At 30.4% G+C, this 13,329-nt stretch overlaps 1 protein-coding gene across 1 annotated transcript in view; it reads right to left on the bottom strand.

Annotated features, from left to right (window-relative positions):
• LOC105194333 (LON peptidase N-terminal domain and RING finger protein 1) overlaps positions 1-12,087 on the bottom strand; it is a 47,156-nt gene extending 35,069 nt beyond the window's left edge. The window contains exon 1 of the mRNA XM_011159206.3: positions 11,104-12,087. Within this exon, the coding sequence (XP_011157508.1) occupies positions 11,104-11,668 (565 nt within the window). The 5' untranslated portion in view covers positions 11,669-12,087. The remainder of the gene's footprint in view (positions 1-11,103) is intronic.
• Between the last annotated feature and the right edge of the window lie 1,242 nt (positions 12,088-13,329).

Genomic DNA, 13,329 nt, shown 5'->3' with positions numbered 1-13,329 from the left:
AAATATGTTTTATTACTTAATTTATCAATTTATTTCATAATTAACCTTTTTACTATGGAACCATGCTTGAATTCTGTCATTGCTGTCATTACTTAATATGTCAGTTTTTGAATTCAACTTTTTAGACTCCTATTCTTTATTATATTACGAAAACATTATTGCAAAATACAAAACAATGTTATAAAACCTGCTATAAAACTACGGTAGGCACTTTCTGGTTTATATTTAGATTTTTAAAATTTTATTGTTATTTTCTGTTTAAAAAATTAACAAAATAATATGTTAGTATTTATAACCTTTCCCTACAAAATTTAAAAATTACTAAATTTTATATGACAATTGAATTACAGAAATAATCTAAATAAACTATCGCGTGATTCGTGTAATAAGATAGCATGTGTTCTCTGTCATGGCTCATTTTATTTGTTGTCACATTGTACGTACACTGTCAACTTTAGTTACGAATACTTGGCAGAAATCACAACTCGTTAAGTCTCAAATAAAATATCAAAGTTGTATTAAATTAAGGTAGTAACAATATTTACAAATCAAGCAGAGAATAAAAAGACAAAATATATTCGTGACATTATATTGATTCAACTGAAAATAAATTATCGTAAAAGACTACAATTATAAGTAATTTAGTAGATCGTAAAGATATCTCCTACGTGAATTATTGTTGAAATTCATTACTCGATAAATCTGTCAAAATGTAATAATGTTTGTACATTGGTTAATATTTTATCCTGAGAGGCACAGTGTGAGTCATAATTTAGTGTGTCTCAAAATTAAATATTTCTCTTTTCTCATAAAAAATAAAGAAAAGATCTTGTGCTAGATTAAAGAAGGTCATGACACAAAAACAAATAAAAGAATATTTATAACTCGCTGTAATTCGCCGAAGAATTGCAAAATAAACCAAATAAAGCAGTGAGAGAGCATGGACTCACTCGAAAATAAATTTCCTCTCGAGGTCTTTCCTCACGAGACCAGAGATCGGCGCGGCCCTGACCCGAAAATCGCTCCCGTTGCTCTTTTTGCAAATTGGTGGAGCACTACGAGAGCGCGTCCTTGATACGATAGGACCCGCCGGAGTCGCGTCCTCGCGCGTGACAGCTTCTCCTGTGGGACCGAGTATGACTCGAATAGACGATGACATCTCGGATTTGGCAGAGTTCCATGCACGTGCCGGGGTCGAGTAAGGGATTCGCGAGCTTTCTCGAGATGCACGACCGCAGCCTATCGTGTTTTCCGACGTACGTGTCACTCTTCCTAATTTTCCTCGGAGAAAACACATCATTTTAATCGAGGTGAGATTCAGAGGATGAGTTTTACTTGATTTGTATAGGGAACATATTCTCCGTAAGCTTTCTTCAGATTTCCCGTGAAAAGGGAAAAATTCTTGGATGCTCTTACAGTTAATCTTTCATCGTAAGAATGTTTAGATAAACGCATAATTGCGAATGTACCTTGACATTTTTAAATGCAAAACACATTTTATATCAACTAATCAAACGTTTGTGAATGTAAAGAATAATAGTTTTTATCAGTAATTGTTAGTAAAGCTTGTCGGACTAAACGTTTATACTTAAAAATTTTTTTTTATTTTAATTTGGTCTATGCGCTAAAGCTACATTTGCTTTAATACGTCGGAAAGCTTTTAACGTGTTTTGTAACATTGCACTATTGTTACGTTATTTATAGCGTAAAGTTCAACAGTGCTCGGCAGGGCTGTCAGGCAAGGCTCTACTCAACTATTGAAGCATTGATCGAAGTAGAAAATGATATATGAAGAGCTATTTGTGATCTACTAGTAGAAATTAAATTGTAGTAAACTGGGTCATCAGCAGATTGCTGTGGTTCTGATTTCTACGGATTTGAAACAGTTTTTATAATTTTAACTGCCTTAAATGCTCAATGACAGTAATATAGCTAAAAAAATTAATAAAACAATTTTTTTGTTAAAATTAAGTAGGACATACAAATATTTTTTATTTACTATTTACAATCACTGTTTTATAAGAATGAGTTTAATATTTTTTCTTGATGTTATAGAAATTCAAATATATTTTTCCAACGAGTTATTAAATACTTTATTACGAAGTTTCAAATAATGTGAAGAGAAAAATATGTGATAATCGTTTTTAATGACTTTAAAAGTAATATAATGAAATTAATATAAAAAATAATAAAAATTTGGGTACAAAATAAATAAAAAACCTTAAATTTATTAAGTATTTACTAATGTATCGTAATCCATTTAATAACGATTTATTTGAGAAGATATTATCTATTTTGATGTATATTTTATTTTTATTTCAGACCGTAAAAGAAACAAAAATTACAAGCGCAACTTAAAATTGCATTTAATTTAAAACACCGTCTCGCGCATTTTGCCTTATCTCCTATCACCACACATAGCTCAATACCACTTTTTTCATCTTGCATGAGCGCTTCGCATTGAGAGACTTCTAATATCGCATTGTATAGAAAAATGTGCCAGCACTACATAGTTAGAACAATAAGTATACTGCCTTGATAACACAATCTTAATTCTTAACGTTCTAATGTATGATTTAATTCATTAAACAAACTTCATTAATCTTCTCTTTTTAATCATTTTCAAACACAAGTAACAGTAAAATGTATATATGACTTATTTTAGACAAATCTAATAATACATATATCAGTTCCTAGTAGTATCCCACATAAACAAAAAAATGTCTTTTAGATTTCTGAAAAATATCTTACTATGTCTTGAAATGTCTTGCAATTTTTGAAAAGCTTCAAAAAGACATCCTTTAGCGAAAATATCTTATGCAATATTTTGAGATTATTTATCCTTTCAAATCTGTGAAAATGTCTTGAAGATATTTTTCAGAAATCTAAAAGACATTTTATGTGGCACATAGCTTAAAAATATATTTTAAGATGAAAGCAACTTTTAGAAATATTTTGAAGCTATCTCTAATAAGATATCTTTTAGATATCCACAAGATCTGTGTTTTTTGGGATATTTCTTGAAATAAAAATATGTATGATGATATATATGTGATAATATTTGTTATTAATATATTTAACTCAATAACAATTTTAATAGAAACTAAAAGGAGAAACTGACTCGAATTAATATTTTAAATTAAGTTTACTATATATTTTTAATTATAATTATAGGTTTCTACAAATAACGTGTATAAATTTAATAAAAACCAATTGTAAAATCAATTGTAAAGTTTTTAGAAAAATATTACGAAAGGAACGAGGAGACCAAAAGTCAATAAATTTAATAATTAAATGATTTAATTTGTGTGGCTAGGAACAATTACATCAGATTTTGGATGTGACCATTAAATCTACCGGCGTAGATTTTGCGACGCTTATCGGCAACGAGAAAAGCAGCGTCGACGATCATTATATAAGCAAGTCCGATATATGGAGCTCGCGTGCATAGTTAAGGAGCGTAAAAGCGCTCCTTCTCGTAGCCTGTCATCGCTTTTATTTTGTCGAGCACGTTGCACCGGCGCAGCGCGACGCGACGCGACACACGCTAAATTTGTACTATATAAGCGCAGCGGCGCGTCGAATTTAATTATAGCCGCCTTTAGAGAAACGAAACTCCGGGATTCGCGAATATGCGGAGAGACGAGTATCAGTCTTGGCGAAATGCGCTTGTAGGTGGCATTCTTTAAACAGCGATTCCCAACCGATGACAATCGCGAATTCCAAAATAGAGAAAGAAAGATATAAGACAATTAGAAAATAATTAGGATAACGGCTAATTTGTTGTCGAGTAGAGGAAAGAAAGGGGATAATGCAAAAGTTTTTAATAATTTTTATATTGCACAGTAATAAATTCAAGTATCAGTTCTTTAGCTAATTTACGTAGAAGAAAGATAACAATAAGAAAAGGGTACGTCTTTTTATAAATATTATAGGAATCTTGAAAATAGAATCTGATTATTACATGTAAATTTCTGTGATTTTTTATACATATTTTATTATATAAATGAGGAACTTTTTTTTTAATTTTGTTTTTTCAAATTTAATAATGTGTATTTTCTTTGTTACAAATTATTGTAACATGTTATATCATTGTATATAACTCCTTGCAATTTAGAAAGTAAAATATTTTATTAATTGTATATACTGGACATATAGAGACAACTTATACCGATTAAAATAGCGAATTAGTCAGACTGAATTGAGTGTCTCTGGCATTCTCATCCGTTGACGAAGATGTTTTCAACTAGATCATCGACGCCTGCAATACAGACGGTCTCGGAGAATAAGAGTGTTCTTTTATTTGAACATAATTTTTTTTTTATTCATTATTCATGCTTTTTATTTTTATTCTTTAATATTATATTTAATACATTAATTTATAGTTTAAGTATTTTGTTTAAATGTGTAGTTAATTTATTTTGCTAATTAACAAAACAGTTTTAAGCTTAAATTAAAAAATTTAAAATTAAATTCTTGATATTGAACAATGTCTTTTAAATATTTTATAAATAACTTTATTGTTAAAAAATTTTAACTTTAATGATTTTTTAGAATAAAAGATTTCGTATGAAGGGATAGAACAACTAATAATTTCTTCAAGTATTCATTTCTTCACCTAATAACTTACTGAGGAAATAAAAAACATTTCTTTCGATTATCGTCAACCAATTTTGTTTTAAAATATAATGTGCGGCATTGCTGAAAATCATTATTAAAACTGCCGTAAACGACCTGTAAGCCAGGTGAACGATGCAGGTGCGATCGAGGGCAGCATGGCTACCGTACTCACACATAGTTCGTTTTATTCTAGCGAGATCTTTCGATTCTTAAAATTTCATTTTTACGTAAAATCGTTCATAAATATAATAAACACGTCGTGAGCGATAACGTTGCTTTACGTAATCTTCACGTTTAAACACGGCGATTTATTGTACATGTGTAATATATTCGTGAAAATTCCGATTTAATGCTATATGCAATATTTACAAGTCATACACGTGTAAACAACTACGTCACTCTCTAATCGCATTTATCGAGGAAATCTTGCACTGGTGCATTACGGTTATCGTTGCGTTAGTCGAGTTATCTATGATAATTTTGTGAGTGTTTTTCTTTCTTTGTATTAGTTTCTCTCTTTGCAAATCCAAAATGAGATACATCGATACTATAGCTTGAGTTTTGTATGTTTATATTCGTATGTTTACATGCATATATCCTCTTTGTCAATTTTTTTTTTTTTTTAATAGTTTCTCGCTATTATGTTCATTGAATATTTGATTTTCGTTATGAAAACTATTGACGAATGAAAAATTTTTCATGATGACATTTGAATTTATGATTGTCAATGCCTTACTACTTGATCACTGGAAAGAGCGAGTACTCAAGCAATGAGAAGTCTAATCGAAAACGTGTCACAATTTACAATCCCTTGGATATTTTTCTTGCGAAAGGTCCTATTTCAAGATACGCGTGATGACGAAGATAACGAGGACGATCTTGGCGAGGCCGATTAGTCACGAAGCGCTTACTCGTTATCGCGTATACGCGTCATTGTTCTTGGTAATTCTGTCGTTCTACAGTCTCAAAGAGAGAGAGAGAGGAGAGAGAAAGAGAGAGAGAGAGAGAGAGAGAGAGAGAGAGAAAGAGAGAGAAAGTGGGGGGAGGGGGGAGAAAGAATTGTATAGATAACCCGCTTCGAAAATCGGCACAAAGAAGGTCGGGATGATGCGATCACTCAGCCATAGCTCTCAGTAAGAATATAATTAACTCAGCATCAATGAGAATTACTTCATTAAATTTTATAATTAATATCATAACTATTAATTATCACAGATTTCCAGTTATTTCTACTCTTATACAGATATTTAGAAAGATTTTATAAGCAGTACAGATCTACAATTTAAAAATATCACGATTAGAAGAAATGAAAAAAAATTATAAATATTTTGTTATGAAATATAAATAACATAGAATTTTTAATAGGAAATATTAGAAGTGAGCACATGTAACAATCAAGTTAAATATGCTCAAAAAAAGAATACTTTAAAAAAATTTTACTTGATATAAAAAAATTATTTACTCGGTGGGTCCTAATAGCTTACTTACTTGCAATCAATTTAAAAGTTTCTTAATAGAAATATTCATGTAAATAAAATAATCAAATAATTTTTAACCCAGTGTCTTTTTTTTGCGATTCTAGAAAATATTTACTGTTAGCTAGGTTAATATTATATTCAAGATGATCAAAATTTCTTTAATTCAAGAAAACAATTTAATTAAGTTTATTTAACAATATTATTAGCTTATTTGTAAAATCATTACTTAAGTGTAAAAAATGTAACAATACGAAATTATGTACTTAAGGTAATATGTCTATATTTACATTAAAATAAATATTTTTACTTAAACAGAGCAAATAAATGCTTGCAACAAAATATATGTTTTTAAGAAAACGTACATTTTTTATTAAAAAAATTTTTTCTGTTAGCATATTGCTTGTATCACTTAAAAATAGTTGGTATTAGTGTTCGTGGAAGATTTTGGTATTTTAAAATACGGTTTTACAAGTTACATATTGAAAAGCGTGAGAATTAATTCAGAAGGTATAAATATTTATACTATATATCTCATGGGGTAGACGTAGCGTGTCTCCGGATGGGACGTCGTCGATTCAGACCGATATCTCCAAGAAGCGTTATGTAAGAACCGCCTCGGACTGGCCGTGAACTTAACGGCGTCGTCGTGATCGTCGCAGTCGAATGCGGATACCTCCTTTTCCACGCACTTTACACACATTCAGTGCATTCAGGTATGCAAGGAAGAATACGGATTTCAATATTTAACTTGATGTTTTTTATCATAGAAATAGTTATATATACGAATTATTAAAATAAGTAACAAGTTTATTAGAAAGAAGAGCACTACAGTGTATGGTATACTAACGGTATTCATTCGATCCAATTAAACTAATTTACTTATTAATTTAAAAATAAAATAAATATTGTAAAAATATAAACATTTATTTTATTTTTATTCTTCTTAACGTGATTGCCAGTTTTACAGCGTTTCCCTTTATTTTTAATTTTTTTAGAATCTTAGTTAATAAATTAAATCTTCGTGAAGTCATTACGTTTTAAATAAATTTAATGTAGTTACATATATTGAAAAAATATAATAAAAAGCAGAAATTAAGAATAAGTCTTAATAGAGAGAGAAATCAATTTCTATCCTTTAATGAGAAATCATGCCGATGGTTTGAAGGTTTATTTTTGCTAACATATATAATTATAAAATTACTGAATAATTATCAAATTTATATTTAAAAACAAAATATTGTTTATTGACCTATCTCACTGTTTTTTTTTTGTTTATCGCAGTAAGTTGATAATTTATTTTTAACTGCTTTAAAAGTGTATTATCTAGCATGAACGCATAAGTAAACACTTGCTTAATTTGTATCTAGAAAGTAAAAAAATTAATAAAAATTATTATAATATATATTTAATTACATTAATTACACCAAATAAAATTTATTAATAAATTAATATTTCTATATATAAAAATATTTGGATCTAATTAAATTCAAGTTTCAATAAATAAAAATAAATAGAGATTTACAATTGTCATTCTTTTATATAAAATTTATATTTCAATATTACGTTTACATCACGTTTTAGTTGAATAATATAATTATTATAAAAGTAATCAATAATAAACTTTTAAGTAAATTTTTCGTGTTTGCAGATAAAATTATTTTATGTATGCATGTGCAAAAAATTTTCAGTAACTAAAATTTTTTCACATACTTAGAGTAGTAAGGATTAAACATCAAACGCAATTCCGATCTCTGCTATTCGTCTTTAACGCAGAGGTTTTTGTTTGTTTTTGGAAAAATAAATTATTTGTACATCACTTCCCAGGTGTTATCTCACTAAAAAAACATTCAAACCGAAAAATAATGTACAGAAATCGACGATTCTATTCTTAAAATATTGTTTATACAAAATCCTCAATACTAAAAATCTAAATAAAGTAAAAAGAAAACCAAGAAAACTGTCTCTATAATTTAACAAAACTTTAAATAGCTTTCCGCATACCATTAAACATATTATTAAAATTATCAAAAGTTTATTAAAACTAATTTACAATTGAGTAATAAATTATTAAACTTTATCGAAAAAATAGTAATATTTCATATCAAAAAATATTTTTCTAAACTTTATAATACATTTATTAAATTACACAACAAATTAAATTATAAATGCTATTGTTATTATTAATTTATAAAAAGACGTATAAATATTATATGGAAAATAATATATTGTTAAATAAAATATTTAATGCTACTTTTTTGTTACAAATAAATATAGTAATTAATATAGCAATTAGTTTTTTGTATAAATATTTTCAAAATATAAAAATTTTTTTAATATAACTTTGTATTAAATCATTAAAACAGAGATATTGTTTATATAAAAGTCTATTTAATATTAAAAAATATAAAATTATAATAAATAATAATTGTCTATAAAATCTTTATTTAAAGAAATTTTTAGTGTCAAAGAATTTGTGATTAAAATCTAAAATCTAAAGAAATAGAGAACAGATGTTTGTGAATTGATTACACCGAGGTCAATAATCGTTGTGTCTTTAGCTTGAAGTGATAAAAAATGAGCTGCAGAAGAGAGTGAGGAAAAGAGCGAATATAAGATAATGAACTTTATTGCCAGAGAAAAGAAAACAGCAAATATACATTCTCAAAGTAAGTAAAAAATAAATATTCTTAAAATAATCTTTTTTAATGCCATTTGATTAATTTAAAGTAACTGAAGATAAAAACGTCATATATGTACGTTTTTAATAGTTTATAATATTAAAAATTGCATTAGCGGATTTGAAATTATTATTAAAGAGAGATTAATTCTCTATAAAATTGGCTCTAATTGCTAGATTTTGATGTATAATAAATTACAATATTTAAAAGTTCTTAAATAAATGACACTGTGTTGTTAAAAAAAACTTTTTTTTTTTTAATTTGTTTCACATAATTCTTTTATTCTATTTTGCATGTATGATTAAAAATTTATTATCATATAAATTTTGAAGAAATAATTACTTGTCTGGATCAACGTTGCTGTAATGTAGTTTTGCAATGATTTCGTTATTCATTGTAATTTATGTTTGTTTCATTTCGTAGTATAGTTTTACTTAAATTATAAGTTTCAACATATGATTTTTGCAATATTTTTTTATAAATATTATAAATATAGGTTATCATTTCGTTTAGTATTTCTTATTTTTTAAATTAAAGTTTCTGTGTTGAATTAAAGATTCTATGTTGTCGTTATTTATTTATAGAGTATTTAACTTTTTGAAATCAAGATGCGGTTAAAATTCACGTATAAGTACCAAATGGAATTGAAAAACACTATATGTATGACATAATGCCAATAAAGAACTAAACACTGAATAATCAGGTGTAACAATAACATATTTTTTTTAAAAGCTTTATATATTGTACATACGTGTAGTATATCTTCAGTGTTTATTGGCTCTTTATTAGCATTATTTCATGCTTATTGTGATTTATTTAATTTGAGCCAATATCCTACAATTTTTAGAATGAAAAGGATATAAAATTATATCATTATTATCTTTTAAATGGTATAACATGAAAATAAATCTTCAAAATATTTCCGACGCGAGTATTTTTCTCTCAAAAGGTCAATTAATTGCCATTTAAAAGATTGCTGATTCCATTTATTATCGCAGCAGATTTGACTCTGTTGCTATCCGGTATATATTCACACGTGAATTAAATTCACAAATACATCGAGTACTTTAAACAACTGATCTGTCTGTATTAATCTAGATATAATTGGAATGTAGTCCTTTCAAAAAGGTGTGATTTTTTTGCACTAAACGTTTATGACTTTGATTAAATCGTGGCAGATTATGAAATGTGAATGATAAACCAGTACTTTTAGTTTACCGACTAGCCTGAAACGTTATTCAGATTAGGTATTTCATAATAATCTTTATATAACCACATGTTGTTACCTTTTGCTCGCAAGCCGAATAAATTAAAAATGGTATCGCCTGATTTTTTAAAGAATCATTTCTGTTATTCTTTTAAAATTACAATAAATTAACTTGAACTTGTATTTGAAAGTTCATAGAAGCATCTAGTGATTAATGTATCAGAGAAACTGTGACATTGTAACATACGTTAAAATGATACTAACATCAAAATTTGACAACTAAATCTTTATAAATTGCAGTTATTATATAACATAATTAGATACTTATATTTATCTTAGATATTAATGCAGATTGAATAATATTTAGCAATAATAATTTAAACTAAATCGTTTAAGTGCATTTACACAAATAAGTAAAGAAGTCAACTACGATAGAGGATGGATATTAGTACCTATTATTTTAATATTATTTTATATGTAAATCTTATATTCATTTATGCATGATATTGAATATTTATTATTTATAATTACATAAATAATGTTGAAACCCTATGGTTATTTTCATAATGTGTTACTGAATCATTTTTAATCTTTTCTTCTTTATTTTATATATTTCTTTATAAATCTTTTTTTCTAAGTATTTAAATTTATTTTTATTTCTTAAACAAAACATAAATCGCTAGAGACATTCTCTGAAAGATATTTAAAAGTTGTATAAAAGCGTCAAAAAGATTTTTAAACATTTATACGAAGGTCACTTCTTTGGTCAAAATTCCAAAAATAAAATCTTATTAAAAATATGTCTCATCTTTTCTTGAAACAAATTCCTTTGTTCATGAAAATTAAACTTATAAATTGATGACTAATGCGACGTACATTTTAATTGTTTAAACAGAAATTTAGAAGAAAAAATAACTTTTGCAAAAGCATCATTAATCCATAGCTGTAACGTAATAAATAAGAGACCGTTTTTCTATTCTACGCAATAGAGTAAGAATTTTAATCGCATGTCGTGTTACTGATAAAGAGTACCGATACGTTAAAATATGTCAGAAATACAAAGAAACATTCACCGCGATACGAAGATCTCTCACAAAGAGTGACAATGTGATTTCCTTACCGAGATGAACCGCCAGGTTGTATCTCTCGAGAGCTTGACCTAGGTGACCTTTCCTCACGAGGATATCACCCTCGTGCCTTGCCCGACTGGCTTCCATTTCTCGTGGCCACCATCTCTCCACAAGTCTTTGCACTAGCACATTCGTTTCACCCACAACAGCGATTTTAATCCCGCACACGCGACAGTTCTTCGATGGATCCACGCAGTTCCTGCAGTACGTGTGACCACAGCCGGTGGTCACCGGTTGACAGAGGGTGCCTTCGCACAGAGGACACGCAAATGATGTCTCTAGCCTCTGACGTCTGGAGCTCGTTGCGACGCCGACCATATCTTCGAGGAGTGCGGTCGCCAGGTGTTTCAGTCTCTCGGTCGGCACAGACATCGCGGTTGAGCACCTGGAGTAGATCTCAATGGACTCCCTGATACGAGCGCACTTGACCAAGGAGTCGCCGTAGCCGAGCAGCACCTCGTAGCTCGAACCTTGTTGCTTCAGACATCGCTCGTACAGCTCGACCGCCAGGTGGTAGTTGCGAGAGGTGAACGCCTCCTTGGCGAGCTCCGTCATCGCGCTATTCCTCGTGCGTCACTCTTCGGGAATGAAAACGACGGGAGTGTATCCCTTCGCGACGCGTTCCCTCTACGAGTAACTCGCGTACGCCCGTCGAACGTCCTTTCGATAAAAACCACTCGATGCCGGTTTCGCGATGTCAAAGACGACGCACATCTTTCAGAGGCTACGGGAATTACGCGGGGTTGCGCGACGGGGTCACGGTTCGCCGGAAATCAGGAATACGGTCGCACGATCACGAGTCACTTGACCCGTTGGAACGGCGATGATTCACTTAGCGACGATTCACCGGAATCGTCGGCGAGCGACACACGCAAAGAGAGAGTTTGACAGCTGGCCGTCCACGCGTGATGCTCCGCACGTTGACGGGCGCGCGTGCGACCGCTCCACACCGCACGCTGGCGCACTGAGGACTGACGCCTCGGCTGTCATCGGTCGACCGTCAGCAGGGGATGGTGGTGGTGACGGTGTGCTGGCGGTGGTAGCGGTGGAGGAGTGCAGCCGCCTCCGAGACACGAAGCCAGCGCCACGCGGCTTCGGATACACCACGCCGAGGTCTGGGAGATCGCGGAGGGAATTACGGACCACGCTGCACGTAGCTTGAGGAGGAGCGTGTTGCCGCTTTACTTATACTGTGACGGCGTGTCTGGCACGATGCGTAGGTGTTGCTGCCGCACTTCCGACGCTGCTCCCACCCGACGAGACGTCGACGTCGCGTCACAACGAAGCTCGTCTCTTTGTCTGTTGAGTGCCCCCTGATCTCCGGCCCTCATTGTTGAGCAAATTTTTATTGTCATGTGCAACGTTATGACGCGCGATATTCTATTCGAAAGATGTAAACCTTTCTGTGATTTTTTTTCTATTCTTGTCCTATATTTTTTAAAACATTTGATTCTTGATCTTTTCTGTCCATGAGATGTTACGGTTGACAAAAGGCATATTACTTTTCTTTGTGAGTCTTATTGTCCAAGTAATGATGAAAATGTGATCGTTTCTCTCTTCTTAATTTTGTTTTGTCTTTGACTGGTTGTAATTTAGAAGAAATGAGTATTTGCCTAATTATCCTTGTAATTTATAATAATTCATGATTGTCATTATTTTGATCTCATCTACATATTATAAGGCAGAACAAGTCTTCGTTGAATCACTTTCATTTATTTTCTCTATTTATTAAGAACTTACGTAAATTCTACATTAATTATATAATTATATCAAGTATCTAATAATAATATGCAATTAAAATTTTTTTATTTCATCATTTCTTTTTAGGACATGTGTTACAGCATGATTTAAATCTTATCTTATAAAATAAAATTATAAACTGCTCAACGTATTGATGATTAATGAAAGCAAAACCTGTTCATTAAAATGTTTTTTTTTAATTTTTCTTAAAAAATTTTAAAATTTTAATTTTTAAAATATTTAAAGTTTATATAAGCCTGTTGAGTTAAAAACTCACACTATTTTCTTATCACGTGTGATTATATAAGTATTGATATCACCTTGAAATCCAATAACGTCAGTCAACGGTTCTGTTATCGGTTAGCCCAACGACGTATCAAATCGTTTCGATTCCCCATTTATATCCTTCACACCCTCGCATCCGCTCTTGTCAAAATCGTTTTCGTACCAAGACCCAATAATAAATGCTTTTTAAT

The sequence above is a fragment of the Solenopsis invicta genome, chromosome 1 (genome assembly GCF_016802725.1).
Source record: "Solenopsis invicta isolate M01_SB chromosome 1, UNIL_Sinv_3.0, whole genome shotgun sequence".
Classification (NCBI taxonomy): Eukaryota; Metazoa; Arthropoda; class Insecta; order Hymenoptera; family Formicidae; genus Solenopsis; species Solenopsis invicta.
Note: the sequence above shows the minus strand (reverse complement) of the source record. Positions and strands in the feature narration are given on the sequence as shown.